The sequence below is a fragment of the Argentina silus genome, assembly GCF_951799395.1.
Source record: "Argentina silus genome assembly, chromosome: 4".
NCBI lineage: Eukaryota > Metazoa > Chordata > Actinopteri > Argentiniformes > Argentinidae > Argentina > Argentina silus.
This window is the reverse complement of record NC_139658.1, coordinates 10,543,347-10,567,017: the sequence shown is the minus strand read 5'-3', so window position 1 is coordinate 10,567,017 and position 23,671 is coordinate 10,543,347. Positions and strand designations below refer to the sequence as shown.

The window sequence follows — 23,671 nt, the reverse complement described above, 5'->3', positions numbered from 1 at the left end:
GGGAAGATATTCTGTTCGATCATCAACAGCAACAAAATTCCTCAGTGAACAAAATGTCCTGGGTAAAAGTCAAATTGGATTCGTACCAACATTTTTTTTCTGCTTTGTAGATTTCCAGAAAGCATTCGACTCAATTTGGCACAAGGGTCTTTTTTTTCTAATTGAAAGTGGAGTTTGCGGAGAAAACATATGATTTCATCATAAGAATTTACAAAAACCACAAATATGTTGTCAAAATGGGATACAAACAAACAGACTTCACATCCCAGGGGTGTGAAGTGAGACAGGGCTGCAATATCGGCCCAACTTTAATATCTATATTAAATAGTTGGCAAAAACATTTGAACAATCAGCAGCCGCTGGTTTCACTCTGAACGACTCTAAAATGGAAGGCCTCCTGTTTGCAGATGATCTAGTGATTCTGTCCCCAACAAAGAAGGGACTACAGCAGCAACTAGATCATCTGCAACAGTTTTGTCACACCTGGGCCCTGACAGTCAACCAGAAAAAGACTACAATTATGATATTCCAAAAAGGGTTCAGATGGGAAAACGATATGTGTTGTACTGGGCTCCACTTACATAGAACACACACACACACAAACACACACACACACATACACACATATTTCAGACTAAAAATCAGCTCTACAGGCAACTTCAACCTGGCTGGGAATGAACTGAAAGACAAGGAAAGAAGAGCTTTCTATGCAATGACATCTATCCAAATCAATACACCAAAAAGAATCTGGCTCAAAATATTCAAATCAGTCATTGAACCAATTGCACTATACAGCAGTGAAGTGTGGGGTCCATTTGCACAACAAAAATGTTCCAAATGGGACCCAATTGAAACTGCATGTAGATTTCTATAAGAGCATTCTAAGAGTACAGAGGAAAACCCCAAACAATGCATGCAGAGCAGAATTAGGCTAATTTCTAATTAATATGTAAAAAGGTCATCAGAATGTTAGAATCATCTGAAATCAAGCAATCCCCACTCTTACAGTACCACTACAAAGCCCTTCAAATTTTAAGAGTTTAACATAGAGAAAACCCATAGCCAGCTGGTCCTGAGGCTCAGTTCATCTCCCCCTTTCAACCCTACAAAGCCTCAGCACAGTACTCCAACAATCTGGCCCAACTAAATTGAAACAAAGAAAAGTATATCACCTATTGGAATGAGACATCAAAGAAACAACATAGTTCAGTATATGACAGAATAACCACTGTGACTGACCAGAAACTGAAGAAGACATTAGCTATATAGAGACTGAGAACAGCCTGGCAGTACAAACAGGCCGCCACAGGCAGACCTGGCTACTCAGGGAAGACAGGCTGTGTACACTCTGCCCCAAGAAAGAGGTAGAAACAGAGCTCCACTTCCTACACTGCAATACATACTATGTATGCAGAAATAAGAGCAACATTCTTACCCCAAATTACACAGCACAATAAATTTGACACACAAAAAGACAAAGTGAAAACAAATTCCTATTGGGGGAAAATCACACTGCTCCAAATTGGCAGCCAAATACGTTTAGGGACCTTAGGGACTGCCTGTGGAATGACAACCCATAACAAAACTAGTGGCCTACTAGTTGGAGTTGTTATGGTTGCCACTGTTAATATTGTTACTGATATGTTGCTGTTGTTGTTTATTCTATATCATTATTTACCTTTCTGTCATTGATGATGTAGAAGTTCCTATATGTATGCTTTGGCAATGTAAGACGTCTTACCAAAGCTTACTGAATTGAATTGAATTGAAGTGAATGGAGAGAGAGAGAGAGAGAGAGAGAGAGAGAGAGAGAGAGAGAGAGAGAGAGAGAAAGAGAGAGAGAGAGAGACTTTAGCCCACAACAAAAGATGTTGGTGTTCTCAATATATTCATAGATCCGACATTATTCAGATCTGAAACTGAAAAGCAAGAGAAGAAATACATCTGTACGCCGATGGGTTGCCTTACTGACATGTGCTCTATTCATGTGCTTCTAAAAATGATTATTTGACCACAGAACAGCTCTTAGGGCTGCTTCATTTTGGTCAACCGCTCCAAAGCAGTTTCGGCCAATCGCTGCTAAGGATCCTTCCAAGAACACAGGAGGCGTCCCCCACAACGTTCGAAAGTGGTCATTGAGGCGAATCTCAGTTGTCACAACAATGCTTATAAGCCACAGTACAACCAACATGTGTTGTTCTGAAGCGAACATACTTATGCATGGTTATAATTTCGGTACAAGTTCACAATGAAATTCCCGAAAATAGCAGTGGTTCCACATGTGAGTACCATCAGCATGTAAACAACAACAAACACTTGTTTGTACATATTTTATAGGTTATATAAGTGTGTGGTGTGTGTGTGTGTGTGTGCGTGTGTGCGTGTGTGTGCTATATGAACAGCTAGCCATAATTCCGACAGCACCACAAGTCAATCTCAAACTGCGAAATAAGGTTTCAATAATAATAATTCTATAAAGCCTACTACAATGAGTTCAAAGTGTCTCAAAGAATTGCCAATTTTTGTGAGTCTGCATTCAATTTGTGTCCTCTGCCATTAGAAAGGCTTTAACCAGAACAGATTCAAATAGCAGTGTAATTTAATTGGTTTCTCTGCCAAAATTTAAAAGTAAGGCAGAAATCTGGAGTTGTTTTTGCCAAGGAAATAAATCCCGGTGGGGTTTTTTTAGTGTGAGGTTTTCCTTCGTGACCAGGCATTGCAGGCCCTTGATCTGGAATCTTTAGTTGCTCAGAAGTAAAGACGTGACCAGTGGCTTTCCACATGCAGCTTTTTCAATAATTAAAAACCAACCGAGGTGAAATAGGTCAGTACTCAATCCCAGTTCCGGATGGACGTTAGATATGATTTAATTACAGTAAATTGCTGACAGCCAGCACTAACCCTCTTCACCCATATGTTAAATGTGATGGCATGCACATTTGATGGGAAAGGACAGCATCATTTCCCATGACAGTCTTGACAGATTGGCGTTTTTCAGGGCTACAATAAGTGCTTGATTGGCTCAAGCAAGGCCAAGCAAAACTGAGACAAACAGCTTTGCCCCAAATCTCTGACTCAGTGTATTAAAGCAGATGGTCGACAGCCTCCCATTTTAATCCACTGTGACCACTCTCATTTAAACAACATCACTTCCTTGTCATGTCCTGCTGAATCATCAAAACATGAAGACTAAGCCCACCATTACTCCTTGCTTAACCCTGCTTTTTGTACATTTTACATCCATTGGGTACCATTTCAATCCAAACCCTTCACACCTTAGCTTAGGGCTTGGTTTAGGTGATATGGTGCTGTGTAAGCAGTGTGGCGGAAACTGGCTGTCAGAGTGCAAGGTGAAGCTGTAATCATAATGCTTGTACCTGTCAGAGGCTTTCAGATATATGAGGGTTCAAGTGATCACAAGTCAAGAAGCGATCAGAAAGTGACTATGGGTTAATTTCAGACCAGGAGCAAGTCCTCTCTAGATAGTCATCAAAGGGCCGGTAGAAGGAAACGAGTCACCAGTTTTAAATCAGGCTTTGAATGTGAGAAAAGCCTGTGCAAACCAAAAACCAGGAAGTGAAAGAGAAGGTTGAGAGGTTGGGGGGAGGGACCATAGAGGGAGTGAGAGGAGGGGGTGTAGTTAAGAGAAAGGGAGGTAGGGTGTGGTTGGTGGACGCTGTGTAGTGGGCGGGGACTCACCTTCACAGACTCACACCTTCATGATGTGGGTAGAGTCGGAGAAGTCAGCAGAGGAAGGGGGAGGGGCCGGGCTGGTCGGGGAGGCGGGGAGGCTGGGGGCGCACTGGGCTGGAATGGAATGGGGGGGGGGGGGGGGGGTGTGACGTGAATACAAGGAGAACGAAAAGCAAAGCGAATGTGAAGCAATACAGGGGTAGTTGGTGTGAGGCTGACATAAGAGGGGAGACTGTGCAATCACATCACCCCAAACATAGTCGAAATATGAGTCTAAACATGTAGGTAAAAATACTGAGAAAGCAAGTAAATGTACTGTACTGTATATGTACCGTATATGACAACATAATAATCTGGATCTACAGTTAGGCGGCAGCTACAAATGTGAGATTCTTTTGACAAAGGAAATTAGATTTCAGAAGATACACATTTCTTATCAATATCCTAATATAAGATAGCATGATTATGTTGTGTGACAATAGAAATTAGCAGAACACATGATGAGGGCATGGTGATATGTTGATGCTTTTCATGATGAATTTATTGCTTTTCTGAAGATAAATAGAGAAGAAAGCTGTTGCTAATTCTGTAATGAATGTCCAAAGCCATGGTCTTATGGTAATGTGCTGACGAAAGGCGGGTGGTAGCAGATGCTAATAAAGCTGTAAACATTGCCTGGAGAGGAGGCCATTGTGTATTTATACCCTTCCCCTGTCATTATGTATTTTCTTTCATGTTTATAATGGAAAGATTTATATAAATGATCACCAAAACTGTCATGAGACTGTCTCTTACGAAACCAAATGTTAATTTAAGTTCATTTTAAATCAAACAACAACATGGCAGCTCATCACTAAAAGGCCTTTCACACTCGTGCAAGAATGGCATCGCGCCACCGGAGCTGTTGTTTTCCAATGGAACATGCGGCTACAATTACCTACACGGCTGCACATACCAAAGCCGCGAGCATTGCTGACTTTTGGAGTAGAGCAAGCACTATCACTCAATATCATTAAAACTTTGACCCATGGCTGTGCTGGACTCTGCATTGAACACGATGACAAGCTGGTGTTCAATGTCCATGTTACATAAGTTACCACAGAGGTCACAGTAGTAGAGATGTGTGGGTGTGGCTGGTTGGGTTTAGTTAGTGGACAGTGGAGTGTATTGCAGACAGTTGATAGTGAGAAGTCTCCAGGGGTTAAAGTGATGGGAATACTCCTCTAGCTATTTTCAAATACCGTTATTATTTGACACTGTATGTTTAAAAAAAAACATGTTATTCTTAGAGGCTGTTCCACCATGTTCACCCCCACTTTAACCCCTGGCTGTTGGTAGCGTTGGATTGTTGATATTTTTTTTTTCTGCACACAGTGAGTGAGTGAATGTTTGATTGATTGATGATTCAGAAACTGTTTTTGTGTGTGTCGGAGGGTGGGGGGGGGGTGGGGTGACAGGGCTCAGTAGGTGTTGTGACACAGTGCCAGTCATCGCCGAAGACCTCTCAGTGGCAGGGGGGTGGGGCTCTGTAACGGTAACCGCGGCGGCAGGGTCGGTGATGGGATCGGGGTGGTGGTGGTGGTGGCGCGGCAGGCGTCCTCACCGGAGAGCAGGCGGCTGCGGCGTGAGGCTTCGGCAGCCAGGGCGCAGGAGATCTCGATCCTCTTCTCCTGCTCATGGAGCTGCTGCTCTGGGTTGGTGGCCTGGTGGCTGCCTCCCTCGGCCGGCCCGTCCAACAGAGGAACCACGTTCTGCAGACTGGGGGGGTAAGAGAGAATGGGGTGGGAGATAGAAAGGGAGGGTGGGGGTGAAGGAGTGAGAGATGGGGAGGGGGAGAGAAAGAGGGAGAGAAAGAGGCAGTTAGAGAGAGTCCGGTGAAGGAGAGATAGAAGGAGGGAAGAGAAAGGGTTAGGGTTAGAGAGGGAGAATGGGAGACAGAAAGTGTGGGTGTGAGTAAAAGAAGGTCAGATGAAGGCGGGTATAGAGAAAGAGGACACAGGGAGAAACAGAGGATTAAAATAAATTCTTTATTGTTGTGTTTTACACCAACTACCATAAAACCAACTACCAATAAACGCCTGTCTCCAGTACGCCACTAATGACATTGAAGCAAATTAGCGCCTATCCCTAAAAAAAATGCTGTGTCAAAATTAACTGTTTACCAGTATGTACGACAATAACAGTATTTTCAACAGTCTGACAGATCATTTGCAGCAGTCTTGTATGGAAACGATAATAAATTATGAATCTGGGTTGGATGGATATGTGTTCTTAGTAGGCTATGATGGTTAGCTCTGTCTCTCGCGGGTTTGAGCAGCAGTTTGGCAACAGCCGCTGGGGTAACAGAATAACCGCCAGTCTCCAGGAATAGTCTGTCTCCAACACTTGTGCTCTGTGGTTAAAGTAAATAAACGCCCAGGCTACTAAAATAGGATTTACAGGTAAGTCTGACTTTGTGTAGTGTGTGTCTGGTGACAAATGTGTGTACGCTAACTTGTGTGTGAGACAGCAGTGACGTGAGTGTCCTACTTTGATTTGGCGATAAGCGTCTTGATCCTCTCCACCTTCTTCTGTTTCTCCCGTTGTTCCTCTGGACTGAGGGGCGTGTTGGGTTCCACGTCCAAATACCGTTCTGGAATTAAAACTTTGTCTGGCGCCAACAGCTGAAAATACAGCAGAGCCATAGTTAGAGAGGAGGAAGTTCGGTTTCCCTTTATTTTTTCAGCCCGTTATTCAACCAACAGTCTATCTTATAAAATGGTAATTGTGCAACAATATCCGCCTTCCTTTGAAATGTTTCCTTTCATTCATGTGTAAAACTATTTTGAAAAACCCAATAAATGTCTTTGGGCTGGAAAGCACTGTGCAACACTTCCAAAATGCAATACTTTCAATGTCGTAGCCATGTTGACATTCCTGACACTTAATGGGTTGGTGTGTGGTCTATTTAGGGTGAAAGGTTACAGAGCAATCATAAATGCTGTGTATAGTATAAGAAAAGCACAGAGTGTCTATTATGTAGAACGGGGAGACATACCGACTCTACACTCTACATTTCTATCTGCAATGTGGTGAAAGTTTCAAGTTTCACAACGTTGTGAATGCGCACCAGATTTGTTACGGGAGTAGCAGTCCTGTGAATAGAGATCCGCCCCTTTACCTCTTTGCTGATGTCCAGGTCGTAGTGGTCAGGTTCGATTTGTAACCGTCTGAGCCGGGCAATCTCCTGTCGGGGTGACTCCACCCCCTCGCCCCGTACTGCAGCCTCCAGGTCCTTGATGTCCACCTCATGGGCCGTCAGCCGCCGTCTCACCTGGACACACAGACACAGACAACCAATCAGAAAATGGACTGAAAGGGAAGAACCCAGTGCTCCGCCAATCAACACAGGGCCTGGGAGACCTGCCAGACTGAGCCCAGGGCTCCTTATCCTTAGTTCTTCACACCCCATTATCACCACCATCAAATCAATAATCACCCATCTCACCCTATGTTACCCTGATTATTCCATCAGAATGTTTGCTACATGCAGTCATGTAAATGTGATGGTAAATATTGAAGTACCACTCTGTAGTTGGCTGTGGACTGGTTGCCTGAGAGGTTTAGACTGCGTCTCTTGTCCCGCACGGAGCTGCTCTGGTTCCTACGGATACGCTCGTTCTGCTCCTCCACACTCATCTTGGACTTCACCTCTGCTGGGAAAACCGCACTCTTTGGACGCTCCTTGGAAACAGGGGAATGGCATGGGAATATCTTTAGATGAATACCTGACTTGTGCCCATCTGTATTACATTGCCAACATGGGATTGTATAGAAATGGAATGGGATTACTTTAGGTTGATGCATTATTAATGCGATTATATCATGGTAATCAAAGCCATTGGGGCTGCACATTTCATGAATTATACTATGAAAAGGTATGAGCGTGCACTCTCTGGTTTGCAGATGAAACCGTATCATTAAATCATGGCACAGAGTCAAAAGTACCCACATTGGATTACAATTTCAGGCAGTTATTGCAGGATTGGTGACCAATAACTGAACATGAGTGCTTAATTTGGACATTATATTAAATTGTCCCATTACTTATGGTGCCCTGAAATAGGGAGATTATCTATAAAAAGTATTGTCATTTCTAAATGGTGAAACCAGTACAGTATGTATACAAATACCATGAAATATGAGAATCTCTACTTTAACCTCACAGTAATTGTAAAGTAAACTTCTAGAGTTTGGAGCCAAAAGAAAGAAAAAAATGCTTCATTGTCCCATTACTTACACAAGGAACTGTATATACAAATATGGATTCATTTTTCAGAAAATATGCCAGTATAAAAATCCTCATTAACTCTGTTTGGGTTGACTGTATCAAATTCATAAAGAGTTTGATTCTGCTTCACAAAATGTTAATTATCTAAAGGCCTCTCCTTATCCGATAGATATTTCCCTTTTAAAACTAAGATTGATACAAGAAGAAGAAGTTTGTCTGTAAATTGAGACTCAGGGATACCCAATAGTACCCTATAGTCCTCTCCATTTGTCCCTCCCGCCCCACTGATCCAGTCATAGATATGTACAGTAAATTGGTGGAGCGTGACATAAAACAGTTGGAGACCCAGATCCCCAAAACCAGACCTATCATCAGCAAAGCAGAGAAAGACACTAGAAACTTAGAAATGTCAAAATCGATCAGCATAAAACCGGCTGACAAGGGCTGTGCTGTTGTCATTCAAGACTTCACAGATTATAGAGCAAAAGTCCTCCGGCATAAACAGTTCTAGAAGAAATTACCCTCCAACCCCCAGAAACACATACTGCATATATACCAAGATCCAAGTGGCAGTTGATGAAGGTCTCCAGAAGGGGCATATAGGACAAATGTACTATAGATTCCTTCTCAGACCCCACGCCAGAGTATCAGTGTACTACACTTTGCCTAAGATCCACAAAAACACAAAAAGCAACCCTGCCCAGGCCGCCCCATAGTGAGCGTCAATGAGTCTCTCCTAGAACCCCTCTCGCAGTTTGTGGATTTTCATTCAACCATTTGTCAAATAAATCCTTTCTTACATCAGAGACTCCGCGGACCCGATCCTTCACATCACACTACCACTGCTGAAATCATTATGGCCACTCTTGTTATTGAAGTGCTCTGTACCAATGTGCTACAGACTGATGCTGTTAATGTAATCAGAGACACGCTGACACAGAGACCCGACAAGAATCCCCTGAATGCCTTTATTGTACAATTTACTGAATTAGCCTTTTCGTATATTTATTTTGCCTTTGATGGTGATTTTTTATTTTTTTGTGCATTGCTTGGTTCAGATACGTGGATGACGTCATCCTCCAATGGGGGAGTGACAACCTGGAACTTGAAGCCTTCCACACTCTGCTTAACAGTTGGAACCACTGTCTCAAGTTCTCCCTTGTTTACAGAACACACAGTGTCAACTTCCTTGACCTAACACTGGAGAGAAAAGGGAACCTTTTACAGGAAGCTCATCAAACAATAAGCCAAATGGAACTTGATGCAGTAAATCCAAACAGACTTAATGGAACTGGAAAGGAACTTCATCTGGAACTGGCATGCTTTGGGCTCTAAACTCCAGAAGTTTGGATTTGAAATCAAACAATTACTGTATGTTTAAAGTATAGATTCTCATCTTTTATTTGTTGGTATTTGTGGACATACTGTATTGGTTTCACCATTTAGAAATGACAACACTTTTTACACATAGTCTATCTATTTAAAAAATAACAGATTAATATAATGTCCAAATTAAGCACTCATGTTTAGTATTTGGTTGACAATCCCATAACTGCCTGAAGTCTGCAACCCATTGACCCCACCAGCATCTTCTCTGGTGATGCTCTGCCAGGCCTGTACTGGAGACATCTTCATTTGTTGTTAGTCTTATCATCAGGAAATTAATTTCATGTAACCTGACCATCCTTTTTGAGGATAACTAGTGGTTTGCACCTTGCAGTGAGGCCACTGTAGTTCGGCTAGTGATGTATTCTGGGATGGTACAGTCGTTTTTGACACATTCATGTCAATTAGGGACTATGTATACAAAGTGCTATTATTTCAAAATGGTGAAACAAATATGTACACAAATACCCTCAAATAAAAGCTGAGAATCTTTACCTAATAGTAATTGTTTGATTTCAAATTCAAGTCTTGGCCTGACGAACACTACACCCTGGTTGAAACAAACTGAGTGAGTTTTTTTTCTATTGAACTGGGTATCACTTTTTGTGTTTTTCAATTTATGTTATTTAGAGTGCTGTGGGTACTCATGATTAAATGACACCGTTTTACCTGCAAACCAGGGAGTGCTCCCACATCCCTTTTTCATTGTATTTCCTGTTTTGAATTTTTGGGTTCTACGCTAGTATCCACTACCATCCTCTGAACCATGAATTATACTAAACAATAAAGTTCAGTATTATTGGCTGCCTGAACTACAAGATGCCCTTTCCGCCTGCCTACCCTGGATATTCCATTGGGTACTTTGCCGTTACGGCGGGAGACTCCTTCGCAGGAACTTCCCTGGTCCTCTGTGGGCGACTTGGTCCTGGGTGGGACGATGCCAACTGCCCGAGAGAGAAAGACAGACAGAGTGGGTCATAGGATGAGACTTACGCCTAGTGGCCTACAACATTTTCACTAGAACTCTATTACCCATGGTCCTTTGCTTTTTGTACCTTTATTCATGTTGGCCTGTCGGTCCTGCTCCAGGTCCTGAGCCTCGCTGCAATTGGCCCGTTCTCCTGGCGACTGATCCTGTCGGAACCCGAACTTGTGCTGCAAGACAGAGCATGAAGAGGTTCTAACCAGGTAGGGAGAACTAACCTACCCAACCAAAGCTCTTGGTCACAGTATCCAAACACAGAATGCATTAGATATGCATTAGTGTGGATAGCAGTGATGGGGTTATGTTAAGTAGTCCATTGCCGGATATATACCCGAAGTGGACTTGATCAGAGTAGATCCAGCAGAAGCAGAAGCGTACAGTCTACACACCACAACACAGACACAGCACTAGCACAGATACAAGTACTAACTAGCACAATCATAATCACACCACCACAGCGACTAGCACACAGACAGCATATGGCGAAGAGACCGCTGACTGTGCATGGCGTCACACACACCTCCAGTCATGGTCTTACCATTCCAATTAGAGGCCTTTTTCTTAAGTCCTAAGCTACAGTGTGAAGACTGCCTTAGCATGCAAAAGTCCACCAGAATGGTTGATTTCAATGATTTCAAATCCTATTCTATTTTTGTCAATTTAAGTGGTCAATGTTATTCATTTGGAATATATTTAATGTTTATATATGGCACTTTATGCCCTCAAAACCATTTTTTTTTTATTACAGTAGAAATCAAGAGTTTTGGGTAAAAAATGTATTGTATGATTGACAGCTGTTAATAGGATAGACAGCTGAGAGAACAACCATTGCAAGCGGAGTAGCTGTTTGATAGCAGACTGAGATGGAGAGACAGAAGGAATAGATGGATGAATAGAAGCCATGAGGAGAGTAAAGCGCCACAACAGATGGAGAGTTGTGAGAGTGTGTGGTGAAAGGAGAGATGGTGAAGCAGGGGATTGGGGGTCTGAAAGGAGTGAGAGTGTGTGTGTGTGTGTGTGTGTGTGTGTGTGTGTGTGTGTGTGTGTGTGTGTGTGTGTGTGTGTGTGTGTGTGTGTGTGTGAGTGTGGGTGTGGGTGTGGATGTGTGATTGAGTGATTAAGCTTCACACATTTTCAGGTGTTTTTTTAAGGTGGTCCAGGGGAATTTGGGGAGGGTGGCGATGGTTTCAAGGGGCCTGGTGTCGACAGGACAGGGGGTGTGTTCCCACCCTCCCGACACCAAATACCTTTCTGCTGCGGGACTCTTCGTCGTCAAGGTAACCGTCATCCAGGCCCAAGCTGCGTAGCCAGGCAGCGCTGTCGAAGGGCAGAGGGGGGACGGAGGGGGGAGATTCCAGGGGATAGTAGGATTTGGGGAGTGGAGGCCGTGGGGGGCCGATGTCCTACAGCAACGGGTAGGGAGGGGGAGAGGAAGAGAGGGAAGGAGGAAGCAGGAGGAGGAGGAGGAGAAGGAGGAGGAGGAAGAGAGAGCGCTGTGCATCAGGAGGAGTGACAAAAAGCCAGGCAGAGTGCAAGAGCAGAGGAATCATGGGACGATTTGATTTTGAGAAATGGACCCTGACTCCCCAGTGAGGTCAGGGGGTGAAAAGGTCACACAGGTGTCCAATGAGATGCCTGGACTGAGAGCTAGCATGAACGCACACAATGTACCCATTCTCAGTGATCAGATTAGTTATGACACAGAGCCACTGTGGGGGAAGCAAAAAAGAACCACCAGCACCGTTATTATGCACTTAAATTAGTATGGACACTCTAGTCAGAGACAACCACTATGCAATACAGATGACAAATGTGTTTACAAAATGGGCTGTTATTTTCTTCTCTTGAACACTATAATTCCAATTTCAGTGGCATTGTGGCATGGTTGCATGGTTTAAGTGGCATCCTGCTTCGGGCCCCATTTTCAACTTCAAGTTGGCGAGAAGCCAGGGGATGGCAAAGTACTACAGGCTTGAAGTGGGATTCTCTAAAACCGAGAGACCAGTCCTAGAGCGATGTGGAGTCTGCTGGCTTACATTCCTTTCTGTCCATCAAACACACATATACATGTAAAGCTGGGAAACCAGGTTTGGGTATTTTCTAGCTAATCAATGATATCAATCGATCAAATAAGTGCCACAAAGGACGTTACAAGGACTGAGTTTGAATATCCCTGACTTAAAGGGCAGGAAGGGTTTGTATGGACTGGAGAGCAGAAAGCTTACTGCAGTTAAGAAAAGCTAAGCTAGCTAAGCAGTTAGCATTGTGTAGGACCACAAACCAATCCAGGGCAGTCGGGGTGGTTATTGTTTTTGAGAATGATAAACTACCCCACAGATACATCAGTCCACTATGCAAGTCTCTCAGTTAAACTGTTTACATCGTAAAAACCTCCACTACCTGATGTCTCATTGGTCATCTCACTAAGCCACTTAATCTTTGCAGAGAACGAGGTAACAAGGTCTTGCAGATTGCACAATTTTCCACTTAGCAAATGCTCCAAAGAGCCTTTTACACAGCGTTACTGCTCAAATTAGTGCTCTAACAAACACGATTTGGCCCTTTGATCAATCCCAACCAGGTTTGATCCATTTGAGTTGACACTAAACAGCTGTGTCTGTCTGCACAGTCAGACCGTACGGAGAAAAACAGAAAATTAAATTTGGGGTGGGATTGGCAGGTCTTGTGGACCGAGTTAGCCCCTGTCCTTTAAAATAATTAGTTTGATTGGTTGCCATTAGGATGTTATCAGACATTGAATAGAAGAATGTGGCTCTGTCTCAGTAGCCAGGAATAAAACAGGCTCTAAATAACCTCAGTCCATGCATCCTGTCATCCTAACTGGCCCTTTAACTTAATAAGTCTTTTAGTTGGATAAGTTGAATGCATAGGCCCATATGTTTATCAGCAGGACATTATAGATGAAGAATTTCATTTTTGAGCCCTTCCTTCCTGAATTTCCTTCTGTCAGTATTTTCCTCCAATGAAGTGTCCTGACCTGAGATATCTTTTTCAAGAACAAAGGACTTTGTTGACTTTGTTGCCAATTTACTGTCAACAGTGACCGCTGGCCACCCTCTCGTGTTCTCTGAATAAAATTCACCACAAAATACAAGACATAGACATCCAGCCTGTATCTTTGCTGGTTGCTGAAATAATTACATCATCACACAATACTATTATTCGCCTCAATATAACACACCAAAAGCATCATAACTGACATTGACATCAAGTTTGATCCAGACCACAACTGCCATGGTGGTCTGTGCTGTCTCGGCTATTTGGCAAGATATAAATGTGAGTGTAGCGTTCCAACTGCCTAACAATAAGGGGCTCTATTTAATCAAGTCTGGTATCCAAATATTTTTTCCTGAATACAGAAGAAAATAGAGCTTAAGCTATGAGGAGAATATACTGTAGTTGTGGTATTGCATGGGAAAAACATGAATTAACATGTCTTGCAGTACTTGAAGAATGTTGTCTTGCCTTACTCGCATGGAAACATAAATACCAATTTTGATTGAATTGGGTCCTTTCCCATGGTCATTGAGTGCATAGGTCAGCTATGAATGGGTGGAAATTCATTACCGTTCATTACTCGGTTCAGTGGGTTTAAAGATGGGTCTGCCGATACACTCTAACCAAGGACTCATTGTGTCCATCGTCAAGCTCTAGCTGGTTGTTTGGGTAGGTGAGTGGGCGTGCACGAGTATGGGTTCGTGCCCGAGCCTGAGATGGCAAGTAGAGGAGTTGGTACTGTGTTTCTGGGCTAGCCGGCCGTGTGCGCAGTAGGGAGTGTGTGTGGGGTTTTGGGGTGTAGCTTAATGCTACCTGGTTAGCCTGGTTGCTGTTCTGGTGGGAGAATGAATATTGTGTCTCAGGGATGGACACACGTCTGTTGTGAATTGCGTACCTTAGGACCTCATGTTGGCTAACCGGGTGGGAGGGAGGGGGGTAGGTATCTGGGTAAACATCTTTCCTGTATCCAATGGTTTGCAGCTTGGGCTGGTGGGAGGGTTGCTGATTGGCTACCTGGCTTGGTTGGTAGGTGTGGCTCTGGTCGTGTACTTGAAGGAGTGTGTGCTGTGCTCCTGCACTGGCTTGGTTGTTGTGTGGGTAAGTATCTCTATTGTCTCTACAGACTAGCTGGTTTGGTTGGCTAGTATTTGGGTTTGTGCTTGGGTTGGCACTGAGGTTGGCATCCTCCATCTCTCCAGGGTCTTGCTGGTTGGCTTGGGAGGTGTGCGGACGGGTATATTGATGGGTGTCTTTACTATCTACAGGATTGGGTTGGCTGGCGCAAGGGAGGGTATTTGGGTCAGAACCCAGAGGGTTGTTTGGGTCAGCATCAGGGTGGGTGTTGGGGCTAGACCCCCAGCGGGTGTTGGGGCTAGACCCCGGGTGGGTGTGGGTGCATGGGTGGGCATGGGGGCCGGTGCTTACCTCCGGGCCCAGCTGTTTGTTGGGGGAGGCCTGGGAGCCAGGCACTGGGGAGAAGGGGCTGAGCGGGCTGGTGAGGCTTACTGAGCTGAGGGGACTGGCAGGACTATTGGTGCTAAAGGAACCTGATGCCCCACTGGCCACTGTGGTGGAGAGGGAGAGAGAGAGAGAGAGAGAGAGAGAGAGAGAGAGAGAGAGAGAGAGAGAGAGAGAGAAGAAGTGGCAGACATATGAGAGAATAATAGACAATGGGGGGAAGAGAGGAAGAGAGAAGAGAGGAGTTAGATATGTACACTAATCATCTGCATTCTTAACATGGTCACTAAACTCAATACTGCATTGGACTACAGTATGTGGATGTGGTTTTGCTGATTGCTCAGCAGTACCTCTGTGCTTGGCCGTATCAGTGCCTCTGGATGGGTTACTCTTGTGGAGTCCCTCCAACACATCCTGCACCCTGCAGAACTCCTTCTGAATATGCCTATGTATCAGCTCACTCTGTAGACCGGAGAGAGAGGGAAGTGGAGAGAGGGGGTGGGAGAGGGAGGGGAAGAGAGAATGGATAGGGAGGGAGACAAAGGGAGGAAAGTTTAGGAGAAGGAATACGAATTCTGAATATTTAGTACTCTACAGTATTGTTACAATTGAAACATAGTTTTGCGAGTGATGTTTCTGCAATGTGGTGGTTTTTGTAAAAGACATGTACATCTCAATGTGATTTCTCTGGTTAAATAAAGGATAACAACACATTTTAAAAAGCAGTCCCTTTGTCATAACACAGGCAGTGAGAGACATGGGGGAGCTTTCATGCCTGATGTGAGAATAGTGTCACAGTGAGTCATGTGAAACAGACGTCAAGCTGCTGGTAGCTGCATACTTATAGAATGTTTCTACATTCTTTTCTACATTCTTCAAATCATAGAGATGAATAGAGTCCATTATGTGATACAAAGAATGAGCATATACAATAATCAACAATACAAGAGAGGTGTCAACAATACAACGACCCGCAAGTGGGGGGCAGCATCAAGGAAGGCGACACCAAGAGGCTGAACAAGCTTATTAGGAAAGCTGGTTCTGTCCTCAGTGTCACAATGGACACTGTGGAGGAGGTGGCCAGTAGGAGGATGAGGACCAAACTTCTTGCCATCATGGGAATCCCTCCCATCCCCTACATGACACTGTGGCAGAGCAGAGAAGCTCCTTTAGCAACAGATTACTACAACCATGTTGCACTAAGGAGCGGTATAGGAGATCTTTTCTGCCTGCCGCAATAAGACTGTACAACTCCTCCTCCGGCTGGCTCGATTGGGGTGATCAGAGTCAGTTGTCTATTTTATTCTATTACTCTATTCTATTGTCACTTTATTTTGTTGTTGTTATTTGTGATGTGAGCTGCTGTAATGCCTTAATTTTCCCTCAGGGATCAATAAAGTACCTATCTATCTATCTATCTATCTATCTATCTATCTATCTATCATATACAATACATTATTGGTGGATCATCAGACCAATGAAGAAAACAGGATATAAAAATGAATGTTTGGGAGCAGTCATTATTATTAACTCATTCATATCATGCTGTTTAATTACTGATTTAGGATAACCTTTCTAGGAACTAGCATACTGGGATACACTGTGGTATTTACTTGGAAAACAGCCACTCATCAACCCTAGATGCCCTGGAATGAACCCGTAGAGTGGAGGTTATACAAGAACATGGAATTTAGAGCCATTCTACATTCTAGTAATTTATCCTCAAATGTCAAGGCCTGTGTTTCACAAATAATACATCACAAAACATGACAAATTGTTTATCTACCACCCTTCAATCATACTTCACTACAAAAAAACAGTTTTACATTTTCCCTAAAGAAGACCATCAGTGGGGTCCTGAGGCAAAGGTGGTGTTTATTTACCTGCCCGCCAGCATTGAGCTGTTCCCACAGGTCTCCGTGAATGGCGTTCACCTCGTCCTCCATGGCCTCAAACTCCATACGGGTGGTGGTAAGAGCCTAGGAAATACCAAGAGACACAGTCAGAGCCAGGTTTGAAATACTTCTGATCGTACTTTGGTGCTAATTTTGTTCTTATTCCAATGGGAACATAAAGCATTAAAGAACTAAAAGGATTTAGAGAAGTTATAAAAACACATCACATAGTTCGTTTATAGATTATTTAGTATATTTGTACAATGAAATATGAACCATCAGTTATTGAATATAGGTGATCATACACAGGCCACAACTGACAATGAACCTACTATGGATCTTATGGAAACAGGACAAAGACATTTGAATATTAGCTCCAATTCTAATTCTAATTCCATGTCATCCCCTGATCCTACAAAGGCAATACAGACAAAGTATATGCCAGCCATATCTTACACTGGAGGCCTGGGAGAGCTCTCCTCTGATATTGATCAGCTGGTTCTGCAGGGTCTCCTTCTTCAGCTGCAGCTTGTCTGCTGCCAGAGGCTGACTGCGGTACAGCTCCATCTCCTGGTGTGTGGCCACCAGCGCCCCCTCCAGGCTGTCCTGGGAACAGCAGAGACAAGGGGATGTTATGTCAAGTAATGGTTGGGTACATATTTAACAAGACTGATTATAAAACAACAAAATGTCAACAAACTAGACCTACACAGGTATGACAGTCACAGTGTTTGGAAGGATGTTAAGGGGAATTACTTCAACATCAACCAGAGGATGCTAGCAGGCTAGTAATGCTACCTGTCTATCGTAATGGCTGTTAGCATGTTGGGTCATATTTTCTGCATCCGTGGTGGCAATTTTTGCTGGTTGTTAATGGCAGTTAGCTGTGAAAAAGCCCTATCTATCTACCTTGTCCATTCTCAACCTGTGGACCACGGCCTCCTGGTCCTTCAGAAGCCTGTTCTGCTCACACAGCCTACCCAGGAGCTTCTATACAGAGAAAGAGAGAGAAAGAGAGAGAGAGAGAGAGAGAGAGAGAGGGGAAGATGGAGAGAGACAGAGGGTGAACATTAACTGAAGGAGAGAGGAACAATAATGAAACAAAACATAATCATCATACAAATTGGGCAGATAACATGGATGAAGACTGGGGAGGGACAGTGTCTGGGAGATGGTGGGGTGGTCTTACGCTGGTCTCGATCTCGTTGAGCTTCAGGGTGGGGTGTAAGTCCCTGTATATGTCATGGAACGGAGGCACCTGGTAAAGCAAAGATCACAAAGACACATCGTAATTATAAGTCATAGTATTAGAAAACCCCATTGAGGATTTATTCAACTGAGAAAGGATTTATGACAACTGTTCAAGGTTCACACGCCAATAACAACAGAAACGGCAGCCTGCAAAATACGGATGAGTCCTTTGAGTCACTCCAACTCATTCTGTTGTAAACAAAGCCTTAACGTCTTGGCACAGCACAGAATAAAGCCACTGTAACAATACCTATTTGTTAAAACATGACAGCTGTACTTTCTGTGATAGGAGAATGCCAAACAATGAATTCCATATAAAAAAACAAATATGCTGGAATGCTAATCCCCCTTCTGTCAAAAAAGGTCAAAGGTCATATGCAGCTGGTCTATGTCCTTATGTGCACTGTGATGGGATGGGTCATGGAGGAGGGGGATCGGATGGAACGAGACAAGGGAGGGGTGCGAAGCGATGTGGTACAAACACAAGCACAGGACGGGATATGACATAAAACAAAGGGATGGGATGACCGTGGATGACAGTATGAAGTATTACGCTTTGAAGCAACATAGAGAACAGAAAAAAAAAAAAACGTAAACGGTTATCCTTGCTCTGGAGAAAGAAAGCGAAAGGAAGGTCTATTATGGAGATAGCTATAGCATCTAACATCCACATGCTAGAATATGGGACTGGAAAGAGGAGAGAGAGGCAGGCTTGGGCAGGGCTGGGCTATGGGGGACTGTGGGGGGGGCCGTGGGGGTCTGGGTCTCTGGAGTCAGTGACACAATTGTATTCCCGATCAAAGTTCAGCTGAGGCTCCTACAACAGTACGAACTCCCAGACTTCACAGAGACCGAAAGCCTGTCTTTCTTCAATAGACAAGTAGATGTGTATAGTGAGATTAATGTTATATGACACATTATTTTTTTTCCAAGGAGGACAGTGTGTAGGTGTGTGTGTACACGTCTAGTGCAATACATACATACATGCACCAAATGAGGCCCTAAAAGTGTTGTTCTAGAGAGGTACTGTATATCTCATATGGAAGGACTGGACACAACGGTAAGTCAAAGCTGCCCTCTCCTGGCCCATCGTGGCTTAAACATTGACATGGGCTTTGTTCACCTGATGGGTCACTTAGTCCAATAGCTTTAGGTGGGTCCCAGTAAAACATGCGGGAGTACCCACACTCTAGTGAGGATCCGGGGCTAGCTGAAGCCTGCCTCTCTGGGCCACTCTCTCCTCTCTTACTTGTGCGAAGAGCTTTGCTCTGGAGGAGGAGCGCTCCACCAATCGGGCTACCATGCCGATAAGGTGATCTCCATCGGTCACCTGAAGTGAATGGGCAACGTTTTATTCATCAACTGAATCGAGACTCAATAGGACTACAGTGAAATGGAATGGACCTCAACCTCGGTTTGTGACCTACCTCAAGCTAAATGGATTTACAGTAGTGTACAGACTGAGGGAATTGTAAGGTAAATCACCTACTGTGCAGTATTGATATATGACATAATGAATATATTTATATATATTGTAGTAGTGTATTCTGCATCATTAAAAGGTCATTCTCACACAGTGTTAGCGGTCATTGACAATGAGACAGGGGAGAAGAGTGAGTGAGAAAGAAAGAAAGAAAGAAAGAAAGAAAGAAAGAAAGAAAGAAAGAAAGAAAGGAGAGAGGGGAGACAAAGAAAAGGAGGGAGGGAGGGAGGGAGGGAGGGAGGGAGGCAGGGGAGGACAGGACAGGACAGTGAATGTGAGACAGGTGTTCACCCTGTCGGATGTGTGACAACGTTGTGGCAGACAACAAACATATACTGTACTTTTGAGTTTTACAGTTTGTCTGCGAAGCACTGAATGTATTTTAACTATTTCCATCACTGATGACCACTATTCTCTCCGAGATGTTTGACCATGGTGTGTGTGTGTGTGTGTGTGTGTGTGTGTGTGTGTGTGTGTGTGTGTGTGTGTGTGTGAGTGTGTAACTGCATCTGTAGTGTGTGTGTGTGTGTGTGTGTGTGTGTGTGTGTGTGTGTGTGTGTGTGTGTGTGTGTGTGTGTGTCTGTCTGTCTGCCTGCCTGCGTGCGTGCGTGGGTGCGTGGGTGTGTGCGTGCGTGTGTGCGTGGGTGCGTGCGTGTGCATTTACATGGTGCCAGCCACCTACGTACCTGCTGATCTAGGTACTCAAGGTTCCTCTGGAGCTGCAGGTCTAAAATGTCCTCCTGAGCCAAGCAGCAGTAGCGACAGCAACAAGGAGACAGGAGACAGGAAACAGGAGACAGGAGACAGGAGACAGGAAACAGGAGACAGGAGACAGGAGAGAAGACAGAAGACAGGGGGAGACCAGACACCAGTGAAACCAGGAGAAGACACACCAGTGGCACCAGCAGAGACAGTAGCATAGGTAATGAGAGAGAGAGATGAGAGACACAGAGAGAGAGAGAGAGAGAGACAGACAGAGAGATGAGACTCACAGAGAGAGACAGACAGACAGAGAGATGAGAGACAGACAGAGAGATGAGAGACACAGAGCGAGAGAGACAGACAGAAAGATGAGAGACAGAGCGAGAGAGACAGACAGAGAGATGAGAGACACAGAGAGAGAGACACAGACAGAGAGATGAGAGACACAGAGAGAGAGAGAGAGACAGACAGAGAGATGAGACTCACAGAGAGAGACAGACAGACAGAGAGATGAGAGACAGACAGAGAGATGAGAGACACAGAGAGAGAGACACAGACAGAGAGATGAGAGACACAGAGAGAGAGAGACAGACAGAGAGATGAGACTCACAGAGAGAGACAGACAGAGAGATGAGAGACACAGAGAGAAAGAGACAGACAGAGAGATGAGAGACACAGAGAGAGAGAGAGACAGACAGAGAGATGAGACTCACAGAGAGAGACAGACAGAGAGATGAGAGACACAGAGAGAAAGAGACAGACAGAGAGATGAGACTCACAGAGAGAGACAGACAGTGAGTGGGTAAGAGCAAAAAGGGAGAGCGAGAGAACCACGGAGAGTGGAAAATAAAGAGAGAGAGATAGATAAGGGAGGGGGGACAACATCATTTGCACCATATAGCAGCAAAGCAGAGCCACGGCACACCGACATTTAGAGACGCTGATCGTGTTTGAAGCCTGGGTAGCAGTAGCTGTGCGTGTGTGCGTGTGTGTCTGTGTGTGCGTGTGTGCGTGTGTGCGTGCGTGTCCATCCCTTTCTGTTTCTTAACAGTGTGACTCTGTAAGAGAACCTACCATTTTACTGTGTAAAGAGGGGGACGCAGGGTAGTTGTTGTAGTACATTCCTTGGCTTAGCGACCTCCTGTCTCCTGGGTAGTCGTACTGAAGGCAGAGAGATAACAAGGATGTGGATTGATTTTGAACTAGAAAACACAAACACAAACACACACACACACACACACACACACACACACACACACAAACACACACACTCTGCCACCGGCCCCCACACACACACTCCCCTCCCTCACCTTCGGCGAGCTCATGGACCTCCTCAGCCCGTATATGGAGGGATCGGCGTAGATCACGTCCTCCCTGATCCTCCCTCCCCTGTCGAACCTGGCGGACGGCGAGCGCACCGGCGACACAAAACTATGGGGTCCCGGCGAGTAGGGACCCCCCGAGGACGAGGAAGGGGACCTGGGCACCGACCGAGACCTGGGCTGGATGGACAGGCGGCGCATGGAGGCCTGGGCGGCGTCCATTGGACCCCCGTAGTAGGCAGGGTGCTGGCCCCCGTAGTGGGGGTCTCGGGGGGGCTGGGGTCCGTAGAGCGGAGGCCCGTCCCGTAGCGAACGCCGCTTCTCCTCGGCCCCCCAGCGAGGGGCGGGCAGGCGGTCAAAGCCCACGTTGGAGACGGAGCAGATACTGTTGGGACGCACCCCCGGGGGGTAGAGGGCGTAGTCGTCTATGAAGGGCGAGCCGCCGCCGCCGCCGCCGCCCCCCACGCTGCCGTACACGCCATAGTAGTCGGCCGCTGACACGCCACGGTTGACTGTGTAGTAACGAGAGGGACTGGGGGAGAGAAGGAGAGAGGGAGGGAGGGAGAGAGGGAGAGAAGGAACGAGAGAGGGAGAGAGAGGGAGAGAGAGAGAGGGGGAGATATTGAGTGTTTGATGTTAAAGGTGTAGTGTTTCCCTATAAGATGTGTTCTAGTCAGACACAAACCTACTACACCCTAAACTCTCTCTCATCTATCTCCTCTGTCCCTTGCTCCCTCCCTTGCTCCCTCCCTCCCTCCCTACTAACCTCTCTCTCCCTATCCATTTTTGTTATTATATTTTTATTGGCATGACATACAACTGTTGGAAACATTGCCAAAGCAGAGGTAATGGTGATAGTCTTCACAGTATTAGAAATACAACCATAAGAATACATAATATTAGAATTGTACTGTGACATATTTGGTCACAAAATTGTAATACAATAATTACATTTAAGATGTATTTGCTTTGTATCTCTGGCAGAGGAGAGATAATCAGCCAATTTGTATTCTCTGTTTGGGGCCAGATAGCAATTTAGTCTACTTTGATTTTCTTCTTCTTTTTTTTTTTCTCCAGTGTTCTAAATACGATTATTTTTGATTGATTCATGATTTGGTTCACTGTGATCTGTGGTTTGGAAGCAGTGTTGGTGTGAGCTTGGTTTCTTAGGTCCCACACCAACTGGCCGAGGGGCCTTTTTTGTGGTCCAGCTCTGGTCTTTGTAGTGCTTTGAACTTGAGGCGGTTTTTTGAGGCGGTTTATTTTCAAATGTTGCCAACATTGAAGTGCTCTTTCATTTCTATTTATAGTTAGTGGGAATCCGTCCAGTTCAGCTCTGCATTTGTAATGTTTAAAATGTTCCTAGAGAATTCAGCATGCAGTGAGTGGCTCGATGGGGGTGTATAGTTGTGGTTACTGGTTGGACCCCAAATCACACTTCCATATAGGGCTATGGGGCATTATATTATCAGATATTTAAGACCAGATTCTAATTGGGATACTAATTAGGCTCTACAGGCCTTTTCTTTTAGTGAATTTACTGGCATATTGAAACTTCCTGATGAGAATATGGTCAGACGAAGGTATGGGTACATTTGTGTAGGTTTAATTGGCATGTTAAAGCAACATTTTACGCTGTAATCCAGTGGATTTGTTATCAATAGTAGTTCAATAGACACATTCACACAAAATCGTGTTTTAAAACGATCTCTGAGTCAAGATATCTCGCTTTGAATGCTCTGATCAGTCCTGATGGTCCAAATTGCCCATTTGAGTCAATTCCTACAACTCCCAAGATTCCCCTCTCCCTCCCATGCGGAGTCCCTTCTGTTGAACCACGCTAGAAGCTAGCGCACGCTGCTCTCTGGGAGTCACTAGCGTAGTAGAGCAGGGTCGGAGTGTACTCTTGTCTGACGTATTTTAACACAGTATGACACTTTTTTAGGAAGTTCATGTCCTCCTTCCCCCCCTCTCGCTCTTTCCCCCCCCCTCTCTCTCTCTCTCTCTCCCTCTCCTTCTCTCTATCCCTCTACTTCTTTCTCTCTCCCTCTTTCTTGCTCTCTCCCTCTCCTCTCTCTCCCAGTATTAACATGTTATCTACCTGTTCATCTCCTCCTCTACAGCCATGCCTCTGTCTCCCCCATGCCTCTCTCTTTCTCTCTCCCTCTCTCTCTCTCTCTCCCTCTACCTCTCCCCCCCCCCCCTTTC

General features: G+C 44.8%; 1 protein-coding gene across 5 annotated transcripts in view; it reads right to left on the bottom strand.

Annotated features, from left to right (window-relative positions):
* Window positions 1-23,671, bottom strand: part of plekha6 (pleckstrin homology domain containing, family A member 6) — a 92,215-nt gene that overhangs the window by 4,302 nt on the left and 64,242 nt on the right. For 3 of the 5 annotated variants that reach the window (XM_083667745.1, XM_083667747.1, XM_083667748.1), the window contains 14 exons: window positions 21,452-21,995; window positions 21,216-21,302; window positions 17,895-17,963; window positions 17,615-17,695; window positions 17,162-17,311; window positions 16,694-16,789; window positions 15,161-15,272; window positions 14,778-14,917; window positions 10,405-10,504; window positions 10,190-10,293; window positions 7,258-7,416; window positions 6,854-7,006; window positions 6,223-6,356; window positions 3,831-5,451 (listed from right to left, as the gene is read on the bottom strand). In XM_083667745.1, coding sequence (XP_083523871.1) covers window positions 5,181-5,451; window positions 6,223-6,356; window positions 6,854-7,006; window positions 7,258-7,416; window positions 10,190-10,293; window positions 10,405-10,504; window positions 14,778-14,917; window positions 15,161-15,272; window positions 16,694-16,789; window positions 17,162-17,311; window positions 17,615-17,695; window positions 17,895-17,963; window positions 21,216-21,302; window positions 21,452-21,995 — 2,200 coding nt within the window. In that variant the 3' untranslated portion in view covers window positions 3,831-5,180. Of the gene's footprint in view, window positions 1-3,699; window positions 3,808-3,830; window positions 5,452-6,222; window positions 6,357-6,853; window positions 7,007-7,257; window positions 7,417-10,189; window positions 10,294-10,404; window positions 10,505-14,777; window positions 14,918-15,160; window positions 15,273-16,693; window positions 16,790-17,161; window positions 17,312-17,614; window positions 17,696-17,894; window positions 17,964-21,215; window positions 21,303-21,451; window positions 21,996-23,671 lie in introns of those variants that run through there. The other 2 variants (XM_083667746.1, XM_083667749.1) reach the window with 1 other exon arrangement.